The 24783-nt window shown below is 35.6% G+C and overlaps 1 protein-coding gene across 1 annotated transcript; it reads right to left on the reverse strand.

The window, feature by feature from the left end:
- Nucleotides 1-1645: 1645 nt before the first annotated feature.
- On the reverse strand, nucleotides 1646-24572 carry LOC149788733 (C-type lectin lectoxin-Lio3-like). Its single transcript, XM_089975760.1, has 4 exons — nucleotides 24425-24572; nucleotides 8786-9034; nucleotides 7711-7878; nucleotides 1646-2579 (listed from the first exon to the last, which is right to left on the reverse strand). The coding sequence occupies exons 1-4, from the start codon at nucleotides 24504-24506 to the stop codon at nucleotides 2365-2367; spliced, it is 714 nt and encodes a 237-aa protein (XP_089831886.1). The 5' UTR covers nucleotides 24507-24572; the 3' UTR covers nucleotides 1646-2364.
- Between the last annotated feature and the right edge of the window lie 211 nt (nucleotides 24573-24783).

Consider the following 24783-nt stretch of genomic DNA (forward strand, 5'->3'; position numbering starts at 1 on the left):
AAAGACAGAGCTGTTCTGACTCGAAGATTGAACTATTTTATTGTTATATATGATGCAAAATTCTAAAGACACATTTATAAAGCCTTTATATTTAAAATACAAGAAATACATATAGCATTACACTTTCCCATCGAGCTTACCATCATCTTCTCATAATTTCTGCCTTTTAGAATGTAATACAGATAGTTAAATCTCGATTATTTCATGATATCCAATGAGTATAAAATTCAATAGTTGCGATTAATGCAAAAATCATTTTGAAGAAATATATTATACTAAATTTAAAATAGAATACTAATTTATAATAGGTTACTAAACATTACTCAATATTACTTAAAGAATTTTTTATTTCGAAATTGATTCTAAACATGAAGTTGGTAGCGAATTCATCTTTTCCAATAATACATACTCAAAATGCAATTAAACATTCCATTAAATTAGAATATAAATTATAAAGAACTCACAAAAATGTAGAAAAAATATGAACTTTACCGTTAAAGTCTCAGATATTAAAAAGTGCCAATTCTTTAAAGAAGTTTGCCAAAAGAGACGATTCTTACCTGTAAGGAAAACACACAGCGATTCTGACTCGAGGAACGAACTAACCCTTCGTATGCCCGCTTCTCTATTTTTACAGTTTTACGTTCGCTCAGTCCAGTCAGAACATGACCCTTGAACTTTTCCGAGGGCGATCGTGTGAACTATCTGCGTAACGCATTCATTATTGATATAATAATTTGTCTGTTCAGCAGCCTCCCGCAAATCGAAATTGCTGACATTTAGATACGAGCGAAATGTATTTCATGCTGACAATCGTTGACATTTGGATACGAGCGAAATGTAATTTGTGCTGACAATTGTTGCATTTATTTACGAGCGATAAGTATTTATTTGGATTTCTGCACCAGCTCGTACAGCGCGATTTTTATAAAATAGCATACAGTTATATTACACAAATAGATAACATTTATCTCAATATATTTTAGTGGAAAATTACTTTCAAAATAATTTAATGAAAAATTACTTTAATACAATTTAGAGCAAAATTCAATCCTAATATTTTACTTAAAAGTTCTGTCCTTACATATGTATATAATAGATACATAAAAAGATATTTGTTTATAATGACAGCACACGTAGTTAATTTTCTTTTCTAAAGGAAGCGGAGCTGTTATACAAATTTAAAAAGTTATATTTTAAGATTTGACGGACTATTCTAAAAATATGTGTTCAAGAGCAGACAAGAATAATAAACAATGCAAACAATAAAAAATTAAAATGTTTTGAATAATGAGGACTACTACAGCAAGCTCGAATACATGATATCTAACTGTAGTAGGCAAAACTTTTTATGTTAAAAGATATTGCATAAAAGGGTATTTCAGAAGCTTTCTATATGATGTGATTTCTTATTTTGGATAAATATTTCTATATTTGTTTATTTAAATTTTCAATATTTGACCGATATAACCAACACACCTGTGTGTTCATTAAAAGAGAAATGGAGACCAAACTGTGTTTAGGATTCATAAGAATATATATATATATATATATATATATATATATATATATATATATATATATATATATATATATATATATATATATATATATATATATATATATATAAAATTTACACTTCAAATCCAAAGCTAAAGCCAATAAGTACATAGCTAATGCATTACATCTATAATCACATAATGGCTAAATTACTGGTAAATATACTCCTATACGGAACTTGTATATAAACAATACATAATCAAAATAATAATCTAAAGCATATAATTTATATTGGTACTAGAAATACAACCTGACCTCATCTGAACTGTCTTGAATTACCTTATCTGCTCATATCGTAACCATTCTCACCTTATTTAAACTACTGGGTCAGGAAAGATGGTTTTGAGATTTGATACCATTCAACCGTTTTCTTGTAATTTAATGCATGTATAATATCATAACCATGTCTACAATACCGATTCGACATCTACTTTCTCTTAAGTGAACACCGATAATGCTAAAGAAATGATTTCCGTGATCATGTCCGATTATAGCTATTTTGCTCCTTCTAACACAACTTAAAGATAGCATGCATGTTTGGGCTTACATGTTTGATGAACCAACATATAAATTTTTAAAGTTTACTAATTTTTAAACAATTACAGGATAAATGCTTCAAAATGTTTGCCAATCAACGTCTTTACGTGATTTAAATATCTTCTGAGTGTAATCTAAATTTTGCATTCACTGGAAACACGTGAATACATTCAAATATATCTATATGCTTTCTTTAGACAAAGTAAGTAATATGTATGTAAATATTCTCTCAATTGCATGATATGAACATCCATAGACTTCTGACATCTAAATAAACTTCTGACAAATATGGTATCTCGAGGTAGAGCACGACACGTCCGAGTATTGAGTGTACATTACAACACAATTCTCAGTACCGTCAAAGTTATCTGGCTGAAGTTTGTTCCAGGCAAAATATGATGCTAACTGGCCGTTCCACCACTTCCATTCTCTGTTTACACCCATGGCTCGAAGTCCGATAAAAGTAAGTGCTCCATTCGTAACTGCAATAATAGAATTTGATTACATATCAATACTACAATAAAAGATTGTGTGTATGTATATTTGTGTGTGCGTCTTCATACCTGTGTGTGTGACATCAACAGGATATCAGTTATATTTATATTTGTTGATGAGAAAATGTAATTGCACCTATTGTGTCAATAGCAAATGAACAAAACATAATATATTATTGGAATTTATTAACGTGTTTCCTTGGATTATATATCTGTATTGTCTTACACTTTTGTCCATGATTGTAGGTTGTTCGTAAAGATCATCATCATTTGTAAATAACATGTTTACTTGAATTTAAAATTAGGATATTGGTTTTTCCGTTGGAACTTATATGGTCTGTCAGATATTTGTCTGGTTGTTTTATACAATTAAGTCAATAGATCTAAACTTATATACGAATTTGATGGTCATTTCCATTCGAAATGACTCATATCCTGGTCATCTTATTTTGTGTTAGGATTTATATAAGGTGCTGAAATAAGCAGAATTACAATATGTTCATTCACGTTTAGGGCTAAATCAATAGTTTGGAATTATTGCGAATCCATTCAAATATATTCTGGATTATATTACTTTGGCTCTTGGCACAAGAACTTTCTGAAGTCTATTAGAGCTTCAACACATTCAAGCTTGTAATTCATTTAGAATGCCACTGTAATTCATTCAGAAAACTCTATGATCTTGGACTTGTGATAGAACTTTAAAATTACATGGGTGTTAATTCAAAATACAGAAGTATATTTTACATTCCCACTTTGTATTCTAGAAAAATAAGTCATTTATTCAATTCTACTAAACTAGAAGGATTTTATATAAGACCATAGCGTCGTAACTACTGTATAAACCAAAACGTGGACATGTTCACATTTTCAATTCTGATTTTTCATTACCTTTAATACCAATATGACTGGGTAACCAATAGTATACTATATTGTGGAAGGTGCTCAGCTCAGCATTTTGTATCAGAATTTTGGTCAGGACTGTGTTTTCCAGTTTTCTTTTGTGTTGTGATTGAGGTACTGATAGTCAGACGGAGAAGATGATGATGTTTCAAATACGTTTGTTTTCCATATATTGCAGAGCAATAGACCTTGCTCTGATTTCGGCTGGAAATATCTATACACCATTTAGTAAGCGAACTTTTGTTGTGTTTTCCACTAACGAATGCTGCAGCATCCTTTTCCTCATACTTTGATCCATCCGTATATATTCTTGTGTAGTTTTTAAGTTCGTTGAGGAGTACATGATAGGACTTGTGGAAGAAGGAAGGGTTTGTCTCAAAAGAATTTCCATGTTTTTTTTTTATTTCAGAAAGATCAATTTTTGTACCGTTAAGGCTGGATGATATTCTAATGCCAAGGAAGGTATGGCATTTGGTTTGTTTTGGTATAATGTTTATTATTTGGTTGAAATACAGCGCAATAGCATGGTATAGATGGTTTAATACTAATTTTGGAGCATACTGTGCGGAAAGCATTTCTCTACGATATAATAAAGGTGGTTCTTTCGCTTCAGCAAGGAGCCTTTCGCATGAGGATGTCTTAAATGCTCCCAGTTCGAGTTTTACTTGATGATGAACTGGGTCAAGCATCTTCAAATATGACTTTCTGGCTGAACCATAAACAACCATAAACATAGTCCATTATGGAGCGAATAATCGTTCTATATAAATTGAGGATGACTCTTCTATCACCACCACAGTGTGCGCTACTACTTTAAGTAAATCAAGATATTTCAAGCCTTTAGCTTTCAAGTTCTTTATTTGTGGAATGAAGGTCAGTTTTCTGTCGAAGATAATGCCTAGAAGTGTTGTTTCTTCGTAACTGACAGAAATGCATGCATACTGTTTTTGACTTTGAAGATTCGAAACCGTTGGCATTGGCTATTTTTTATATTTTGTTGTTGATGTCTTTCAACTGAATGCGTATGCTTTGATCGATAACTAATTAATAAATCATCAACGTACAGAGAACAAGCCACACCAGAAACTAAACACTTGTTGATGCTATTCATTTTGATGTTGAAAAGCGTTTCAGATAGAATGCTGCCCTAAGGCAGACCCATCCCTTCACGTACATACCTGAAAGGGTAGAACTCACTCTTACTTTGAATTCGCTGTTTGAGAGAAAGTTTGATATAAAATAGAGCAGACGGCCTTTTAGACCCAGATCGTGCAGGTCATTCAGTGTCCTGTACTTCCATGTTGAGTCATAGGTCTTCTCTAAATCAAAGAAAACCGCTATTAAATCTTCCTTCTTGATATAAAGCGTCGCAAATAAATATTTTCAATCTAACCAAATGGTCGTTTGTGCTGCGGTCATATCGAAAACCACTTTGGAAAGGAGATATTAAATTATGTCTCCACGTACCATACAAGCCGAGAATTGATCATTCGTTCCATTGATAAGCACACACAGCTGTGCAACAGGGCGATAGTTGGTAAGATCTGTGATATCTTTACCTGGATTGGGAACTGGTATTACTGTTGTTTCATTGCAAACCTTAGGTACATTACCAGTAATATATAAATCATTAAAGATTTTCAAACGAGATGTTATTTATGGTTCTGGAAAGTGTTGCAAAAACTGGTAACGTATTTCGTCAGTCCCAGCAGATATATCATGGGCCTAGTTTAAAGCCTCCATAAGCTACGATAATGAGAACAGCTGCTTATAACTTTCCGAGTTGTTGGATATGAATTTTAAGCGCGACTTTTCTTTTTGATTCTTTGTTCTTCAGAAGGCTTCTGAATAATTAGATGATAAGGAATGTTTGGAGAAAAGGTCAGCAAGTATATTTGCTATGTCATGTTTTGAACCAAAATTGTATTGTTCAATTTCAAATATCGAAATGAATTGTGCTTTCTCTTTCCATTTATTTTGCAAGTCGTGTCCCAAGCTTTTTTATAGAGGAACGAGAGTTAAAGAAGAAATATATATCTTCCGTGATGTTCGTTTTCTTTCTCTGATTCTGCGGCCTGCTTTGGCCCGGAGAATACGGCACTTACTTCAATTTCGGTAGTCAGACGATTATTAAATTTTCTCAGTGCTTCTCGGCGGTGTCTGACGGTTTCTTTACATTCTTTAGTGACCCAATGATTTTTGGGTTCTTTTACAGTTCGGCGAGGACTTGGCAATATCTTCTTCTACAATCGCAATTAAAATAAAACTAAAATGCTGAATAGGGTCATTAAGGTTAATACGTGTATCACTGTTGAGCTTAGTTTTATAGAGTGTTTCAGAATTGGTCCTGTCGGTCTTGTTTAAATACCATTGTGGAATTGTGTCATCAATTGTAGAGTTTTCATTTTCAACGAGGATTGGAAAGTTATCACTGCTGTGAAGGTCACCAGTGAACTTCCAATCATAGTCCAAAGCAGTTAAAGAGAATAAATTGTCAAATCAATACACGTGTATACACCCGTTCCTGGATGTACGTACGTCGGAGATTTGGCGTTATATGGACACAAATCGTGTCTAGAAATGAAGTTTTCTACTTTTTGGCCTCTGTTACTTATATGGTTTGACAAATTAAATGTATGGCCATTAGAATACCCGAGTAGAACAAATGGAGTAGGCAGTTGTTGAACAAGGTTGTCTAATTCATATCATAGTAGGTTGGAGTTTGGCGTTATGTAAATATAACAAACGGTAATCACTCGATGTAGAGTGACGCTTGCAGCAATGGCTTGCAATTTTTTGTTTAAAGAAATGACGCAATGATGAGCCCTATTGGTCACATCAACGGAAACTCCTCCTGAGGCCATGTCAATATTTTTAAAGTAGATGCTAAAAATGGAGTAGTGTTTAAATGTTATTCGTATCTTTCAATAATGTTTCCTGGAGGCCTAGTACTGCGAGATTATGTTCGTTTAAAAGCAGAAGAATATCATTGTAGTTGGACTAGTCCTCGACAGTTCCATTATATGATGGTGTTCTTCATTATAAGTTTAAGGTTGAGATTGTGGAGCAAGGTTAGACCCTTCACTGGGGCAATCTATGTGGTTATTTCTGTGGAGGAAGTTCAGGATTAATTTTTCGGTGGTAGACCTTGATTCTCCTTGAGCACATGGTGAAGTTTCTTCTGCATCCATGTATTCAATGTCTCCAAACCTATTATATAGTTTTATGGAGTCATCTGACCCTTTTTGATGCCTAGTTCATTGAGATCTTTTTTCATCGTTTGGTGATTTCGGTGGAGGGGTATTATTGAATATTGTTTGAGTAGATACCGTGTTTTTCTGTGTTATGTAATTTGGTGCTTGATGATGAATCAGGTAGGTTTGTCTGTATGTCTGCCTAGTGCTCCCTCCTCTCTCTCTCTCTCTCTCTCTCGTTATATATATATATATATATATATATATATATATATATATATATATATATATATATATATATCGAGAGAGAGGAGTGAGAGCCAGACAGACATACAGACTGAAGCAGAGAGTGTAATGACAAAGATATATCTTTTAGGACGATAAGATTGAGAATATTATTTTAAACTTTCATATTCACTCAAAATGCGTTTTGTGTTGTCAACACGTTTTTGTTGGACTTTGGCACCATGATATGCCAGACTCCAAATAAAAGACATGATACGCAAAAATGACCAAGGTGTTAGAATTTCCTTAAAATTTCCAAAATCGATATAACTCATTGCACTGACTGGCTATATACTTACAATCTTTAAAGTTTGTAAACATTCGTATTTTATTATAAAATATAATGCACATAATAGTCAAACCTAATTTGCAGGCGTATCAATACGAACAATAAACCAGTCAGATCTTGACATGTCTTACTCTGGTGTAGTTCATTGGAAGTTGTTTGCTTTATAATTTAATGCCTGACCTAACCATTTTCCAAGCCATAAAAGTGTTGTAATAATATATATGAAAATATTTCTTTTTTATAAAGATCTATAGTTATAGTATCCATTAAAAGAAACAAATCAACAAAAACCTTGTTGCAGAGTTCAAAAAACGCATTATTAGATGTGAATGGCGGGAGTTGCTTGAGTGCGTGTGAATCTAAACTATTTGAATCAGAATTGGGATATTATATTGCCTAAAAATCATTTGACTATCAATATAATGTGTGAGATCACTTAGTAGAATACTTTGCTGGACGAATCTGAATTCATCCTCATTCCTGATGATCATCAACTTGGCTCCGTCCGCTTCACATGTCTTCATGGCATCGTCAAAAGATTTTTCAACTTTGTAATATTTGTAGCACACACCCAGTGACTGGATGAAAATGTAGCCGTTATCGCAGTGCTGTGGTTCTGTAAATAAACAAGTCAGGAAAATTCTACCTGAATGTTAGCTGCATATTTATATTCTAGTTAATTATCAAATTCTGCCTCTTTTTATGAGATAAAAGTTGTAATTAATTATACCTAGTGGATTTACCTTCAATATCACAGTTATCTCTCTTTCTCCAACATTCTCTCTCTCTCTCTCTCTCTCTCTCTCTCTCTCTCTCTCTCTCTCTCTCTTCAATCATCAATAGGAAATGATACATTTCTTTTCCTCTGATCTTTTTTCCTATACTGTTTATTGAACTCTCTATAGCATGAGAAAATGACTGATTAATTGATTGGTTGATTGATTTAAATAAATATCACCCAATAAAGAGGGACGCATACTTGTATGATATGTTAGTTATTTAAAATTAAATTTTGATGGGTTTGACAGAACCCCTGAATACACATTTCAATTATTACCTGTTTTACAAAAGTACTTGCGTGGATAGTTTTGTACAGTCATTTTGTCCATATTAATGTCGTTATTCCATAATGTCATTTAACTTATCAAACACTCTTTAAGCCAAACACAAAATTCGTTCAATTAATGTATTATGAGTGTATATAATGTGTCAGTTAATGGTGTTACGATCTCCAGAGACTGTATTAATCACTCGTCCTGTAGCATTATCTAGCTGATTCAAGTCGTAAATTCGTTTCGATAATGGTGCTATATCTTAGATATATATTATTAGTCAGTTGTCTAATATAATGGCATTGTGCTGAAAAATAAGATTTGTAACATTTAATATTTAGAATGAATTCTTAGGAACAGTTGTATTACTTGACACAAATGTATATTTTTGTTAATCCTATTTCAATGGAATGTACATACTAGTGTATTAATTCCATCCTTGTTGTCTTGCTTTATCTGTAATTAACTTACTAGTGTAGTAATTCCATCCTTGCTGCATTGCTTTATCTGTAGGGAGTCCACGTTTGTATGACGAAGATGCCAGACATTTTTTAAGAGAAGGGTGGTGGAAGTAGGACATGCACGATGGATCCCTCTCACACAGTAAGGCACAATTGATATTCGAGCAGTCATTCCTTTCCCACAATGAAACAGATGCATCGAGACTATTCACTGAATCGTAGTCCAAATTCCAAGTACTACAAATACCTATCTGAGTATCTGGAGACAAATAAAAACAGTTTATAAGCACCTATCTGCGATAAGTATGTTTTCAATTCCGTTCCATATGTCGACCAGCGGTGAAACAATGTTTTTTTAACAAATGTAATTGCAGACACTATTGCAGTGTGAAACATGAGCAGAGAAATATTGTACGATGGACATTTAATCATTTATAACGTATGGTATATGCGAATGTCGGATGTCTTATAAAAGAAATACCAAATAGTTTGAATACATATCCTCTCTCTCTCTCTCTCTCTCTCTCAAATGTTCTAGTTAAACAAGCTATACCTCAGAGATATAAAACATTTTAGATATACAGAATAAAAACGAAACACAAAGTCTACGAAACATTCTGTGCTCCTACATGTTACAGTCAATATGGACAATTTAAAACAAAACATACAACAATGCACAATCGTGCAAAAATAATAGACGAGAGGGCTCTTGTGTCTATCAGTATGTTTTGAATTAAAATGGCTGTCAGAATAAAAATGGAATTGCTTGCTTGTCCTTTCTAAATTAATTTATTGGTAACAATGCTACATGGTTAATTCCAGACCATGTTTCCAAGAACAGAAGTTTTGTGATCTCCTAAACGTAATGTAGCGACAATACTACATAGCATACAACCAAACACCTATAGTAACATTAAACTATCTCCAGGTACTGATTTTGTAATCTCCAAAATCTGATGCATTAACAATACTACAAATGATGTAGTAACAATACTACATAGCTCCCCTGCTATCCCCCAAACCTATGTAGTAACATTAACCTATTTACAAGCACTGATTTTTTATGCCTGAAACCTGATGTAGTATCAATACTACATAGCTCTCCTGCTATCCCACTAAACCATGTAGCAACATCACACTATTTCAATTGATTTGTGACTTAAAATACTTGATGTTGTAACTATACTATATAGCCATCCCCCAAAACCCATGTAGTAGCATTACCCTGTTTCCAAGCACTGATTTCTGATATCTAAAACCTGATGTAGAACAATATTTCAACTGGTGCAGTAACAATGCTGCATAACTATCCCCCAAAACCCATATAGTAACATTACCCTATTTCCAGGCACTGGTTTTGTGATCTCTAAAACCTGATGTAGTAACAATACTACATTGTATATCACCAAAACAAATATTCCAGTAGTAGTTGATCTATGTTTTGGTATTACACAAGGCTCTCTTTCTCGGCACTGTATTCTTCATTCTATACACTCATCCTCTCTCAAGTATCATGAATCTACTTCTGGTGTTTCATCATTTGTAAACTGATGTCTGCCAAATATACAAATCTACCTTCCCGAATGAAGTCAAGGCTACCATACAAGGTGTAGAGAGGTGCATTTCTGATGTGAAGTCATGGATGACATATAACAAACTGCATACGAATGATAAGACTGAAACCATTGTGATCAACACACAAACAAAAAACATTCTCATTCACATCCTTTACCTCGAACAATCATTAAGCATTAGCAATATAAACATTAAATTAACACAATCAGTATGAAACCTAGATGTCACTATTGACATGACGCTCTCATTACACCAACATATAATCAACATATGCAAGGTTCTATTCACAGTTTTCTTTAAGCTGATGCCGCTAAATCACTTTTGTTTTCCTTAGAACTTTCAGGAATGGACTATTGCAATTTATTTCTATTTGATTCATCTTAGTATCTACTTCAGAAACTTGAAAACGTTCATAACATGGCTGATCGAATCATCCTAAGAATACAACAAAAAACTGAGCACACCTCCCCGTGCTCTGTAGCCTTCACTAGCTATCCATTCAATCCAGAATCGAAAACAAAATATGTTCACTATACTACATTTCATTTACTAGCTACAGTCCAATACAGTAATACCTCGTGCATTCGCGTTTCTGGATTCGCGAATTCAGGGATTCGCGAAATTTTCCTTGGTACCCTCTGCGTACATGTTTTCTTTATTTTATTGAATTGTACCTTCGTTATATGACTTCTGTGACATATGTAGTTTACCTAGTTTACCTTCCTGACAATGACAAAGAAAACGTCAGTCATTAAGTTTACAGTTCCATTCGTTACTTGGTTTTACCTTTCTGTTAGTGCAAAAGAAAACGGCAGCCAATGAATTAGTATAGGGGTAATATTAGTATACATGTACCGTACTGTAAATGCGCTAGTGTGGCAAATACCCATTAGGCGATACTGTACTCTATTTTTACGTCAACCATTTATTTCTCTTTTTAAGGGTAATGTATTAGGCTAACTTTTAAATGAAATTAAAGTGCTTTGGGAGCATGATTTGGGTCATATTTAGGGTTTAAACCCTAGAAATAAGCATTTATTAGCATTTTTAGTGACTCGTACCAAACATATGGGATTCCTCCTGATCCACGACTGGTTCTGGAACCTAACCTCGCGAACGTTCGAAGTAGTACTGTATACCTATCTGACTCACCTCACCCAAGTACACGCCACATCTAGAGACTTGCACTCCTCTTCTGACACTTGTTATTTTTGTTGTTATAGGGTTCAATTCTCTTTTTCAGCAGAAGATAGGCTATACATGGCAGCCAGAATAAATGGTCGAAGAACCCGGGAAAACCCCGGAATGAACCACCAATCCACGAGAAGCTACCGGCATGCTTTCTCACACACCCACATTGGCCGAGCCCGAGACTCGAACCCACGCAGACAGAGGTGGGATGGCAATGATCCATAACGGTGAGTTGTTTTGACAACTCGGCTACTTGGGGCCCGCTTCCGACACTTGTATTCTTATTGTTTCCCTCTGTTAAAATGAAGTGATATGGACAACGTTCTTTTGTGTACCTGGGCCCAGCTACGTGAAATGAATTGCCCATAAATCTTAGACACAAGGACACTGTGTTCTCATTCATAAGTGCTCATAAAACTCATCAATTTTAACTACCAGAAGACTTGAAGACTTAATATTTACTTCCTCAGTTATTGTCAGCATGTATTTGTTTTGTACATTTATGGTATTTATTTTTGTACGTTGCTTGTTGCTGTATATATTTTAATGTGTCATCTAATATTCTAGAGCTTACAAATATTAGACATTCTAAGTCCAATTTATTATTATTATTATTATTATTATTATTATTATTATTATTATTTATTTATTTATTTTAATTATTATTATTAATTATTATTAGTAGTAGTATTAATTATTATTATTATTGTTAATTGTTATTAATAATAATTAATATTGTTTATTGTTATTATTAATTATTAGTATATTATTTATTATTATTATTATTATTATTATTATTATTGTCATTTCTTCTAGCCTTCTAAACATGGCTACTGCAGGAACTACACAAAGAAATGATTGAGATCTGTTAATATATCAACAATAGCTGACATCATAACTTTTTATATGATGATGAAAAGAACAGTTACATTCATAAATCTATCATGAACATTAAGCTGTGCACACATTCCTCATTTTTTAGGCTTGAAATGCATGCTAGAACTGAAAACTACAAACTGATATAAAACAATCTGATTAGTTTTGAAGTGAGTGTGCTAATAAGGGAACAAAATATTAACACAAAACGAACCTTAAAAAATATACACATATAAAGATCTACAAAACATAAACTTTTGCTTCATTATGTAGCAAATGATAACATATTTGAATCAGAAGCATTGTAGAGTCATGTACAAAAAAATATTGCTTCAGCTGAAATCAAGTTTGACAGATATTACAATTAGTTAAAGGTAGAAAAGACATAATTTTCAAAATGCATGGCATTAAGATTTAGCTATATTTTGGTACACTACATTTAAGATACTATGTATCATATACTTTCACTTACGAGTCCAAACGTTCACTGCACAGAAACAGATCAGCTGTAACATAATGCACCAACAGATCATGGTCTGTGCAGTTTGCTAGGAGTAATCAATAAAACAAACAGCATACACCCTGATCTGCAGGTGCATTATGGTACGGCACACCAAGATCTTTGTTGCTTGAAGACTGGCTCGACTTGTAAGTGAGTGGATACAATACCTTGATCCTTTTTATCAATGGCAGGTTTTTCATCTGTATTGGACTGCTTTGGTGGCCTAGAAGTTAGAGCATCCACTTCGGATGCGGGAGGTCGCGGGTTCGAACCCTCGCCAAGTTATATATTTTGAGTCGGAACTTTAGAATAGTTTGATTGAGGGATAGATAGAAGTCAAAGAGCATGATTTATGATACAAATGACAAACAAACCACATACTCCTTTTTTCAAAACACATTTGTATTCAAATAACTAACAATCAACAATTAACAATGATTTTTTTTTTAAATTAACAATCCAATAAACTAACAAACATATTTTTCAAATAACAATCTATTTTGGACAAGGTTGACAACGTTGTGAAATGAAGTAAAACTTCCACTGTTGGAAGTCATTGAGCCATTGATTTACACCACGTTTCCTAGCTAAAGACAAAAGATAACCAAAATTGTCACAAAACCATCGATCTACTTTGACATCATTTCTAGAAGAATGAAGATCAAAATAAGTCACTTAGTGTTCTAAAGAATATCCAAGACTGCGTTGATGAAGAACATACACACAATATTGTCAACACACCATGGAATATGTGCCTTCTAATTTCACATGATTAAATATTGTTGTCTGAGCATTCCTTCTCATTATGTCAATGATATCGTCTTCCAAAGGGGCAAGCCATACGAATCAAAATAATCAACACAACCTTCTTTAGGAAAGTAGCCGGCTATCCAGTGGGTTCCTGGGAGAGGACTGTCGTCCATACTGATGACATAAGCTTGGTGGTCTTGAGGTTTACGATGAGGTAGTTTATCTTTACCACACACGACAGGATTCCAAGAAGCAGTGTAAGAACTCTGGGTCAAAAGGTAATAAGGTTCCCAGGTATCCATTTTTGTATTGTTTTTCTTCAAAGGTAATGATAAGTGATTAATTCAATCCTGGCATTCTGTTTGAAAATGTCTGACAAGCAACTGCTTCTTCGTTTTGTCTCTGCACCCTGAGCCAAGAGAACTTCGATGCGATAGATCTCTAAAGTCATTATTGGAGGAAAGAAATGTCCACGCAAGTCTTTATACCACTGATGCAACACGTCTTCTTCCGAGATGAGACACCAAGCTTCGTCCAGATACTCGTCCAATTTTTCTTCTTGACTCAGCATCAGACATTTATCGTGTTGAATTTGACTGGGATGATCGTTTTGACATCCAAAGCAATCTTTCTTGATCAATCCGTAATAATTTCGGCCAGGTGTTTGGCAAACAGGAGACTTGTTCTTGTTCTGGACATCTGGACTTCATCACTATGTTCTTTTCGTCTTTGTCTTGGGGTTATACTTCAACGGTCTCCTCCCAAGCAAAAGATTATCTACCATTCAAAGAGAGATAACAGTATTCCATAGCTTATAATAGTCTAGAATGATTTCTATCAAATTTATATGGTATTGTCGAATTCGGAATACAAAAGGACGTTCACTGTGTGGGGTAGAGGTTTAACAAACTGAAGTTCTTCTCGTATCTGGCCTGATTTTACAGGGTAGAAATTTCCCACGTCGCTGCCTTGCTCTTGAGTGAAATCAAAAGCCCACAAAGTGTAGCCTCCTGAATATTCCTCGTACGTATTGCCGTGACTGGTGTTGGTTCATAACTGTCCGGTTGCTTTGTACAGGGACAAGTACGACCTCGTGTAATTCTTCTTGTCACCAAATTTAGGTTCGAAGGGTCTGGTACACAAGGTCTTGCCATTGCGACTGACTTCAATCTTAGATACGTCGTAGTGATAAAAATGGAAAGGATTTTCATTCATGACTGAGTTGAAGCCCGTGTTGCTCACGATACCAAGATTTAAACGTTTGGGTAACTGCCCTTGGAAGATATGATCTTCGATCATAGAGTGATGTCCTGTGGGAATGGTGAAAGTCTTTACTTCCAGAATCGTAATGGATACTTTGCAGTCATTCTGTTCAATGTGTGTCTGATATCGTTTCCCACTTTAGTTAACTCTTCCACACGTCGTACGTAGAGTTTGACTTCTTCGAATTTGGATCTGTACGCGTTATCAGTTGCATCCATTGAATGGGAAGCGGTACTGCTGAGATTCAATCTCAGCCTGATATCCACGCCATTCAGCAAATAGTTTTGTAACAACACGTCCAAATGCAAACGATCCATCCGTTTTAATCTCTTTTTGTACATGACTTTATTTCGTCGTTCTATAAATCCTTTATTGTGGTCTTTCTTTACATCCACTTCAGTGTTGTTAAACTGACCTGGTGTGTCAGGTTGCCATACCACGCAAGCATCCAAATGAGTGTTCTTGGCCTCGTTTCCGTACGTCAAGAGATTTTCCAGGTAGGTGCGATAATGGTAAGAATCCATGCTGCTACTGACCAGTTTGTTATTCAAGTACAAATCCAATGAGCTGAACAAGGAATGCATAAATTTGTTGACCGGAGCTACTGTCTCAATGTCTATAGGATATCTAGTCCGATCCTGAACTTTGACTTTCACGTACACGTACCTGCTATTCAGATCGATGTAATCTTCGGGCTGTTCTTTGATTTCAACCTCAATTTGAGTTGGTTCTGAGTCCTTGAATGAGGAAATGGAAGAATTTCGACCCATTAGGATTCTTGCATTGACATACTAGTGGGTGGCATGGCAAATAGATCCAGTTTATATGGTAAATGTTGTGGTAGTAGTAGTAGTTGTAACAAAGTTCCCATTATGCTTTACTTACATGAAGTATGTTTGTTTAAAAGGATTCATCTTTCTTGTTTGGTCTTAGTAATGAAAATCAACTATAGATCTTGGACGTTGTCCACTTTTATACTACCCGTAATGAATTCTCGAGCATGTACATCTTTCCTTTTTTATGTCTAGTTTTGGAAGTCTTCCTCTTTTTCTTCCTGGACAATGGTACCACCTTTTCTAAGGTACCGTCATAAATGTACCGCAGTGTGATAGGTGGAAAAGATATAGAAACGTAAAGACAGTGCGGAGACCATCGAGCATGTTCCAGAATAGCTGAATATATATATATATATATATATATATATATATATATATATATATATATATATATATATATATATATATATAGATCCATTCGCAACTTAGGGCCACAACTGAAACACTGTACTTCGTATCCCAATCAGGTCCCAGGTACCAAGTAGACAAATCCTGTTCTAGGTAAAACATTCAAAGTAGTAGGTAATCCTTTCCTATCCGTAAGCTATTTTTGGATCAAATCCTCACGAACGACGTCCACGTGTTTCATTATTTGATTTTGTAGTGAATCATTTGGAAGTGACGGGAAATTCTGTCAAATACTCCAATTTAACATCACTGTAGCAAACGATCGCCTTCCTTCGTTTTTTCTCGATGTGGTCTAAAGTGATACCTTCTTGATCCCAGTATTTCTCTTTGAATTTCTTTTGATCTTTGGGAGTGTGGCACCAGGAAGGATAGCCGCTGGCTTCTTGTTTCAGTTTCAAAAAGGCATCCTTATAGTCTGCGAAAATGCCTTTCTGAGTCTTATCACCCTTGTAGTACTGTTCTGTCTTGGGAACGTGGTAAATTTCATTCACTTCTAACAGTTTGAACGCCAGTCCAGAGCATCGAACAATTATATGCTGACACATGTTCCCGTCGAGGCGCTTTCTTCCTGGGTGTGTTAAAAATGTCTGTCTTGATGGCACATTTCGGCACGAGTACGGCACAAGGTAAACGTCATTTATTTTCTTTGACAATGGTGAGGTAACACGGGATGGTACAAGTCCGTTGGAGGCAAAACTTTGCATTTGATCAAGCCTTCGTATTGTCGAATGTTTTCCAGGTCAATGTGTTCCGGCAGCAATTGCGGGTGCCCTGTATAAAAGCGACAATATTTGCACACGTAAGGATACAGTGAACACACGTCCAAATATCTGATTTTTTTTTCTCTTTTCTCTTCGTCGGCTTTGTACAGCAAACAGGTGCCATTTGTTCGTCCCCCATGTAAACTATCCCTCGGGTTCAGTGGGTTCGCCAGCTTGTAACATTCCACGATGTGTTTAAACTCGGGATCGGTTTTCACACGGTGATCGTATTCGGGTACCCACATTTCCACTACTTGGTATCCTTGCTGTACTAACTTCAAGCGTCGCTGACAACTAGCATGATACAAGTCTTCCATGGTCCGTTTTAAAAACTGATTTTTAGTGCCACGTTGAGGGTAAGAGAAGGGACATCCGTGAAATAAGCAATCGTTAAACTCGTACACGATCTTTGGGTTTTCTAAGTCTCAGCCATCCACTGAACATGTTCAGATGGTTTTCTCGCCACTTCCGTTGCGGCCGTGCTGAATCCATTTGTCTTCCTTGTCGCACAAGTAATGCAGCCAGCGTAAGGCTTTGACTGAGTATTCACGTTTGAAAAAGTTCGTCGTTTGAGGACTAATTATAGCCAGGGTATTTTCAGGCATGAATCGTTGACGGTACACTAAGGAAACGCTTTGGCGCTGGTGCAGGCTTCTTTCAAAGGATCGATCCCTCCGTGCTCCATGAACAGTTCCCGAAAATGTCCACAGCAACGCCGAACAATGTCCACGTCAGAACAAAAATACTTTAACATTTCTGTCGAAGGGGTCAGAGGCGTAAGCCTGGTAACAAGCGTGGAAAGTTTCTCGTTGTTCGGACGAATGTTGTCTGGGTCGTAATCGTGAGCCTCGGGCAATTGGGGTACAACGGTGTGTTGATTGGCTTCGCTATTGAAAAAGTGCGGAAATTAGCCTTTGGCCATTTCTGTCATTCCAAACGTTTTAGGCATTCGAATCAAATGCATGGCCAAGTAGCTTATCGAATCTTTAAACTGTACTTGACCCACTTCATGGAAATGATTTTGGCTCCGTTCAAAGTCACTTTCGGACATTCGGTACTTTGTTCCGTATAGTATCACAAAAGAAACTGCCAATCGTATCCGGAGAAATTGTGAGCCATCACCGTGGCATGGCGATGACAATCACCCTGTAACGTTCGATGTCCTCTTGGCTCCACGTTTCGTCGATGGGGTCTAAGATCCATCGGGCGAAATCGGTCCCCGAAATAGTTTTCACGTCCTCCGGGGATCTTGCTGCTGTACGGGCAATGACTAAAGATAGGCTCTTGGATGTACTTCTCGCACGCTCGATGAGCCACGCAGAAATTAGGAATGTGAATGCCAGTCTCTTGCATGCATTCGAAATCGAAAAAGATGAAATTGCCTTTCTTCTGGTCATCTTCTTCCTCTTGATGTTTGGAATGGTATGTTTGAATGAAGCATTGGTGTTCCACGATTTGGTGACAAATGTGATATCGTTTCTTTCCTCCACGTAGTGAAACTTGGCACTATTGGTACGTATGCCTTGTACACACGTGGGACACAATCTCAGGAGTTGACAAGCACGTTTCTGCTGTGAACCTTGTGTCTTCAGATGTTTCTGGTAACAGGCAGGGCTGATAAAAGTGCGATGCTGACAAGCAGGGCAATGCACTCCTGGTTGTCCTTCGGCTTAGAGGCCAAACATTCCTCACATTTTGATCCACAATGTTTGTGCTGCTTTCGATTGTTATTGCCATAGTCACATTTTTCACAGTAATAACTGTATCCCAAGAATGGGGCCATACTGGTGATGGCATCGAAATGTTCATCGTGATAATAGACGTGAATGCAATTTCCTTCTTTATAATCTTTGTCTTGAAACAACAACGGTCCGCTCACTTCTTAAGGGTGTACATTCAAGGTGTAACGTCGGGCCAAGACGTCTTGCAATTTTTGCATTTCAGAAAGGCCATAGGGTGTCATTTCATAGCCATGCTTGCTGTGACAGGAGTTCTGTTTCACTTCGTTGTTTGGCTCGGTCCGATTTTAGAATGTTCTTACAGGCTCTTTTCCATTGTACTGTGTCGTTCTTGTCGGCATACGTTCGTCCAAACACAATGACCCTGGATAAACACATCTGGTCTTGAGGGTTGTTAATTCGGACGAGACTTGTTTTGGTGCTACGAAGGTTGTCCACCAACAACACCTTTTTGCGTCCAGTCCCTTGGGGAAGAGACACGTGGTTCATAAAAAAATGTAGCTTTCCCAGCGGTGATGTGAAATTTACCGTTGGATTGTTGCACGTGTTTAATATTGTCTATGACTTTGGAAGGTGTCAATTCTGCTGGGCTACTAAACTCGATCAAAACGGGGGACTTCAGACTATCGTGATAAATGGAAAGTCTCAAGTGGTCGTCTTCTTTGGCTTGTCATTGTCGTTTCAGTGTGGTTAACAAAAAATCCAACACCTTGGTGATTAAGCCCTCTGCTTTCTCCAACGGTAAGTCGGACTTGAAATCTTTAAACTTCACCGTGTACTTGTATGCCTTCGTTCTAAATTTTCTAGAAGTGCGTTTTTCAGTCTCTCGAATGTGATATAACTTTTCAGGGTTTACTAATGGTGGTGAATTTTGACTAGGTGTATACTCTCTGGGTCTGGATTCTGGTTCACTCATGTTATCTTCAAAATCACTGGCAAGAAAATTGCCCAAGACTTTAGCTACTGTAAGAGGCGATAAATTTGTACCAGAATATACCAGACAGAAAACGTAAGTGTCTCTTCGTTTTTATTTTTCGAATATGTACCTACGCTCACGCACTCACACACATACATCATGGGTTAGAATGGGTTTTTTTACTTTTAATTGATTTTGGCAACTGAAGTACTATCTCATTTCGAGAGAAGTGGGTGGCCCTGAAAAAGGACCGTTGGGTATTTGTTTGTCAGTAATTGGTGACCTTCGCTTTGATATTTGTTTTGCGAATGTGGCTATTGTGATTATTCATTGGCTTTCTCAAATCAATGTTTTTCCCAACATGTTGGTTGGCACGGATCTTACATAGATATGTATATGGTAGTAATAGTAATGGTATATGGTCCCATTCGAATTTTTAGCATAATTGATTGGGGTGGGATAATAGAAGGTATCCTTTAACATGTGTAGTTATATGTTCACTGTAATACAATATGCATCGTTGATTTAATTATATACGTTACAGCAAAGAATGTGATTTTCCCAGATTCAAAACATTTGTATGGTTCTTTTCAGTCTTAATTTCCATACCCTGGGCCTTTACTGTGAGTGTGGGGGGCAGGGATTTTAACGTAGCTTTAAAACAAAATTCAGTCACATGTCTGCAGTGGGGCAGATTATAGTGCTGTTAGGACTGAAGCATCACGTTCCACGTAGTCACATTATCATGACACCAGTTCTAACACTAACTGCTAGTACAATTTTGATAAGTCTTTGGTTCGAACCCGCTTCCTCCCTCATCCAAGACGGGCGCTTCAACCCCTTAAGCCACCGGAGCGGTCCGGTATTTTTGTATTTGGGAGAATATATTATTGAGGTAGAGAGCAATGAAACAGCTGACAATTTTGTTAATCATTCTTTCCAGTTAAAACAAATATAATAAATTTGATATTGTCATAACTAATCAGAATATTTCAAGCAATAATTGACATAAGATTGTCTCTATGAGCAACTATTCAGAGACACTCGTAGCTACGTAATGAGATGAAGGATTGTGTTGTAGTAGCTCGGTCAATCTAACTTAAAAAATACTGAAATCATAGACCTGAGTTACACAAGAACGTAAGAATGAGTAATTAAGGTTAGTGCCTAAATCAGCTTGTCACGCGAAGATCGCGATCTGATTACAGGGTCTATAAAAGCATTCATTTTTATGATTATTCATTTCGTTAGACAAGCAAAGGAAGATATTAAACCAATTTACGATCTGCGTTTGAATTTTTAACTTTGATATCCTTCATTATAGCCGTAAATGTGTTATCGTTTTCTTCTTTATTTCCTGATGAAAAATGAATGGCAACAACGTTAGGGCACCTGTCCACTTTCTACTGAATGAATTATTTCATTGCGTCTTCTTCCTTAAATCATTGTATAAATCAAAGAGTATTTGATAAGAAACGTCTTGCCAGTGGCGTAATGATAAATAGATGTCTCTATGGGTAAATACTTGCATACCTCTTTCATATTTTACGGCGTATAATGCATACTGATGTGAATTTACAGCAACCCAATAAATTTAACTTAAGGCAACTTTGAAAAATTAGAAAACATCAAAATTGAATCCACACAAGGTGGCGGAGACAGGGCATTGAGATTCCCAAATCTACTCCAAGGTACATTGTTATTTGTGCATTATAACATTTTAATACCTGTTATGGTCACGATGAGTGGATTATTTAGGGGACTGACTCGTTTATTTCGCTTATAGATTAAATGATATTTCGATATTATATTACAGATTTGCATTTTTATGTTTTGAAAATTAGTGACCAAATCGATTTCTTTACGAAACGCTGTTACTCTCTTCAGTTCTAATTTTTATAAATTTATTTTAAACAATTTAAATAAGTAATGTACTATTTGATTGTTCTAAAAAGTTAGGTCGCTATCCTCATCACTCTTGAAAACGATAAAGCTGTCAATACCGTCATATTCGTCAAAGTTTCGGGAAGAGAATCAGCTGAAACGAATCTATTCTATATTTACAGAGTTGGTATGCGTGTATTTGGAAGGAATTAACTATAGCTAAACCATGATACCCCAATGAAGCAAAACTTAAGCTGGCTGGAGCGAAAAGGTGAGGTTCATCATCGGAGTTTCAGAAAATATGAGCTATGATGATTTCTAATTGGCATACTCATTCCAGAGAATATTACTCTCTCTTTCTCTCTCTCCCTCTCTCTCTCTCTCTCTCTCTCTCTCTCTCTGGTATATGCACACACGGGCATTAATCCACAAACGCTAGACAAATACAAAGAAGATGTCGATCAAACATATAAGGTCTAAATTGGATGCGGCAACTTCATTTAGCGTTTGCTGAGGAGATTCGTGCTGGATCATTTTTAAAATAATATCGATAACAGCTGATTCCCGTTTTTTAAAACACGGGTAGTCCCCTTGCTTTAGCTTTGGAAGAAAAAGACCATCTGTCATCTGTTATCAACCCAAATTCATCGCTTCCTGTATTGATATGGTGCACAAACGATACATTCTCTCTCTCTCTCTCACACACACACACACACACATTTATGTACACACACAAATGTTCCTGCTAAGTAGGCATTTTTGTCTTATTCATTAAACTTTAGACTATATTTTAAAAGCTAAGGAGTAAAACCGCCATTCTTCAAAAGCGAATGGTATATACTACCTGGCTTAATTAGAGGCTACTCCAAAATGTTAGCATCGAGATAGAAGGGCATAAGTACATAAGTAATTAAACAAATCGAAATTAATGTTGCAATATAATCATGTGCATTTTGAGCCACAATGGATTTCCCATTGGGTCATGTGATTACATATTCTGACTGAGGCTGCTTATACAATCAACTAATGACCAAGAATCAGTTTGTGCCTTGTTGCCAGGCAACTGCTTCCCTTATCCTGATTGGCTGTATGCAAATTGCGGATGCTGTTCGCTGTGTTTACATATGTTCATGCCCAATTAGATACAGATTGGTCTGTTTAACGTACTTTTAAAAAGAATTTTTTATTACTTTGTCTTTATAATAATAATAATAATAATAATAATGTGTACAGCGCCTAATCTTTAGACGTTCGAAGCCCTTTGCAATATTAGAAAACACATAAAACACATACAACGACAAGGTAAAAAAAAGCAAGCTGAATTGAATTACAAAACAAAACATGCATAATTAGGAAAACAAACATTATTACATATAAAGTCTGTTAATTATTAGACGCAGCATTTGATTACAATGATTGACAAGATTATTTCTTTTACGTAAGGGAAACATGAAACGACAAAATTCAGTATGACCGAAAAATGGCGTTTTTCGATTCAATCTTCAATATGATCCGCTTCGTTTGCAAAACGTTTCTCGATTCATATATGAGCGCAAAAATAGATTAATTAATTCATTCATTCATTCATTAAATGCAATTAGATCGGCTTAATGGTAGAGTGCATTAATGTGGACTATGAAATATAAATTATGTAAAAGGTTCTTTAAGCTCCGCTCAGGATATGCTCTCTCTCTCTCTCTCCCCCCCCCCCACTTCACTAATCGTAATGTTTATGTGTTAGGATGAAAATATCTTTTATACATATAGTCATATCTTCACAAATTTTACTCCATCATGGAATGAATGCATATCTGCTCTTTCTGTCACCCCTATATATGCATTTACCGATTGTATCACAAATGTCTCCTTTTTGTGTAATATAACATAGATGTTTCTGATTGAGACAATACGTGAAGGAAGTTTTATTGTCGCTAGACCCCAAATAGTAACAAATAAAATAAATGCAGTGTTTGTTGAAATCTATTGCAAATTTTGTGTATAAATTATTGGTTAAGGCAACGCTTTATTTACAGTTGTATTCTCAATCCACACTTTACGAACTTAATAATGTTTATGCAATGAAACTGTTCGACGGACACAACTTGTTCTTCCAGTTCAAATGCATTTCGTTAACACCATGTACAATAGTATAACAAACGAATGCTTTTAATTGTCTTACCCGTGTCTAACTTACCCTCAGATATGTACTCTAATGATGTGTCATTATAAACACTTCATCACTATTACTGATTTTGAATAAAATACGCTAATTCAATAGTGGGTAAAAAATATTACCTCTGACAGAAAAGGAATAATGAATTATTTTCAATTCCGTATTTCGTAAATGCTTTCCGCGCCGTGCGGTTTAAGACGAATTTTCCAACAGTCTTTAACAGTTTGTTCAGTCATTCCAAGGACAGATTTAATTATAAGTTCTATCATCAAATTCCCTCTCTTCCAGAGATTCCACCCAAACTTCTATTTTTTTTTTTAAATCTCGTTCTTTTTTCGACTTGCAAGGGTAAAGAATAACAGCAATCAAATTGAAAGAGAGAACACTTCAGGCCATAAAAAAGATATTTAACGCGATATTAAATTATAGCATAACATGATTATTATATGATTCTTGTTTTCGCTTAGACAAATCGTAAAATAAATATCTTTGTTGATTGTGTGAAACCAAATTCTTTCAGACAAATTCCTATTGCACCGAAAAAATAACTATCTTTCCAGCAAAATTCTTGCCAGCCAAGTAAAAGATATAGAATATAATTAAACTATTTAGTTGATCAAACATAGATTAAAGACATTCATATGGTTTTGTTGTACCACATTAACGTTCGTTATCATAAAGATTTTGGTGAATCTTCATTAACCTAACCAGATTTCCATATATATATATATATATATATATATATATATATATATATATATATATATATACTCACCGATAGTCAGTGTCCCTTCCGTGAAGAGAATCACAAACGTGAAGAAATTAAAGATTCCTGCCATTTGCAGACTTGGAAGCATGTCTGGTCATAATAGCGTAATTAGCGCAAAATATATCTGCGTTCGTCGAATATTCAGGGTGCCGGTTTGTATTAGTATCAATGTATGTAATGAACCACAACAAATATCATCACCGTCTTGGAGAAGAGAGAACTCTGATATCAATCGATAAATGGGAGGCACGCTAAAACAATGCCTCTGTATTACCCAATGACATTGTTACCCAATGTATTATGTAAAACAATGCCTCCGTATTACCCAATGACATTGTTTGGCAATTTAAAATAAATCGAATGTA

This window comes from Sinohyriopsis cumingii, chromosome 11 (assembly GCF_028554795.1).
Source record: "Sinohyriopsis cumingii isolate HCF-2022 chromosome 11, ASM2855479v2, whole genome shotgun sequence".
In the NCBI taxonomy this organism is placed as follows: domain Eukaryota; kingdom Metazoa; phylum Mollusca; class Bivalvia; order Unionida; family Unionidae; genus Sinohyriopsis; species Sinohyriopsis cumingii.

Coding starts and splice junctions, on each gene's coding strand:
- LOC149788733 (XM_089975760.1), bottom strand. CDS start 24,506: ATGCTTCCAAGTCTGCAAATGGCAGGAATCTTTAATTTCTTCACGTTT. Junction 7,879..8,785: donor AGGATGGAATTACTACACTA/GTAAGTTAATTA, acceptor GTTTATTTACAG/AACCACAGCACTGCGATAAC. Junction 2,580..7,710: donor ATTCAGATTCGTCCAGCAAA/GTATTCTACTAA, acceptor CTATTATTGCAG/TTACGAATGGAGCACTTACT.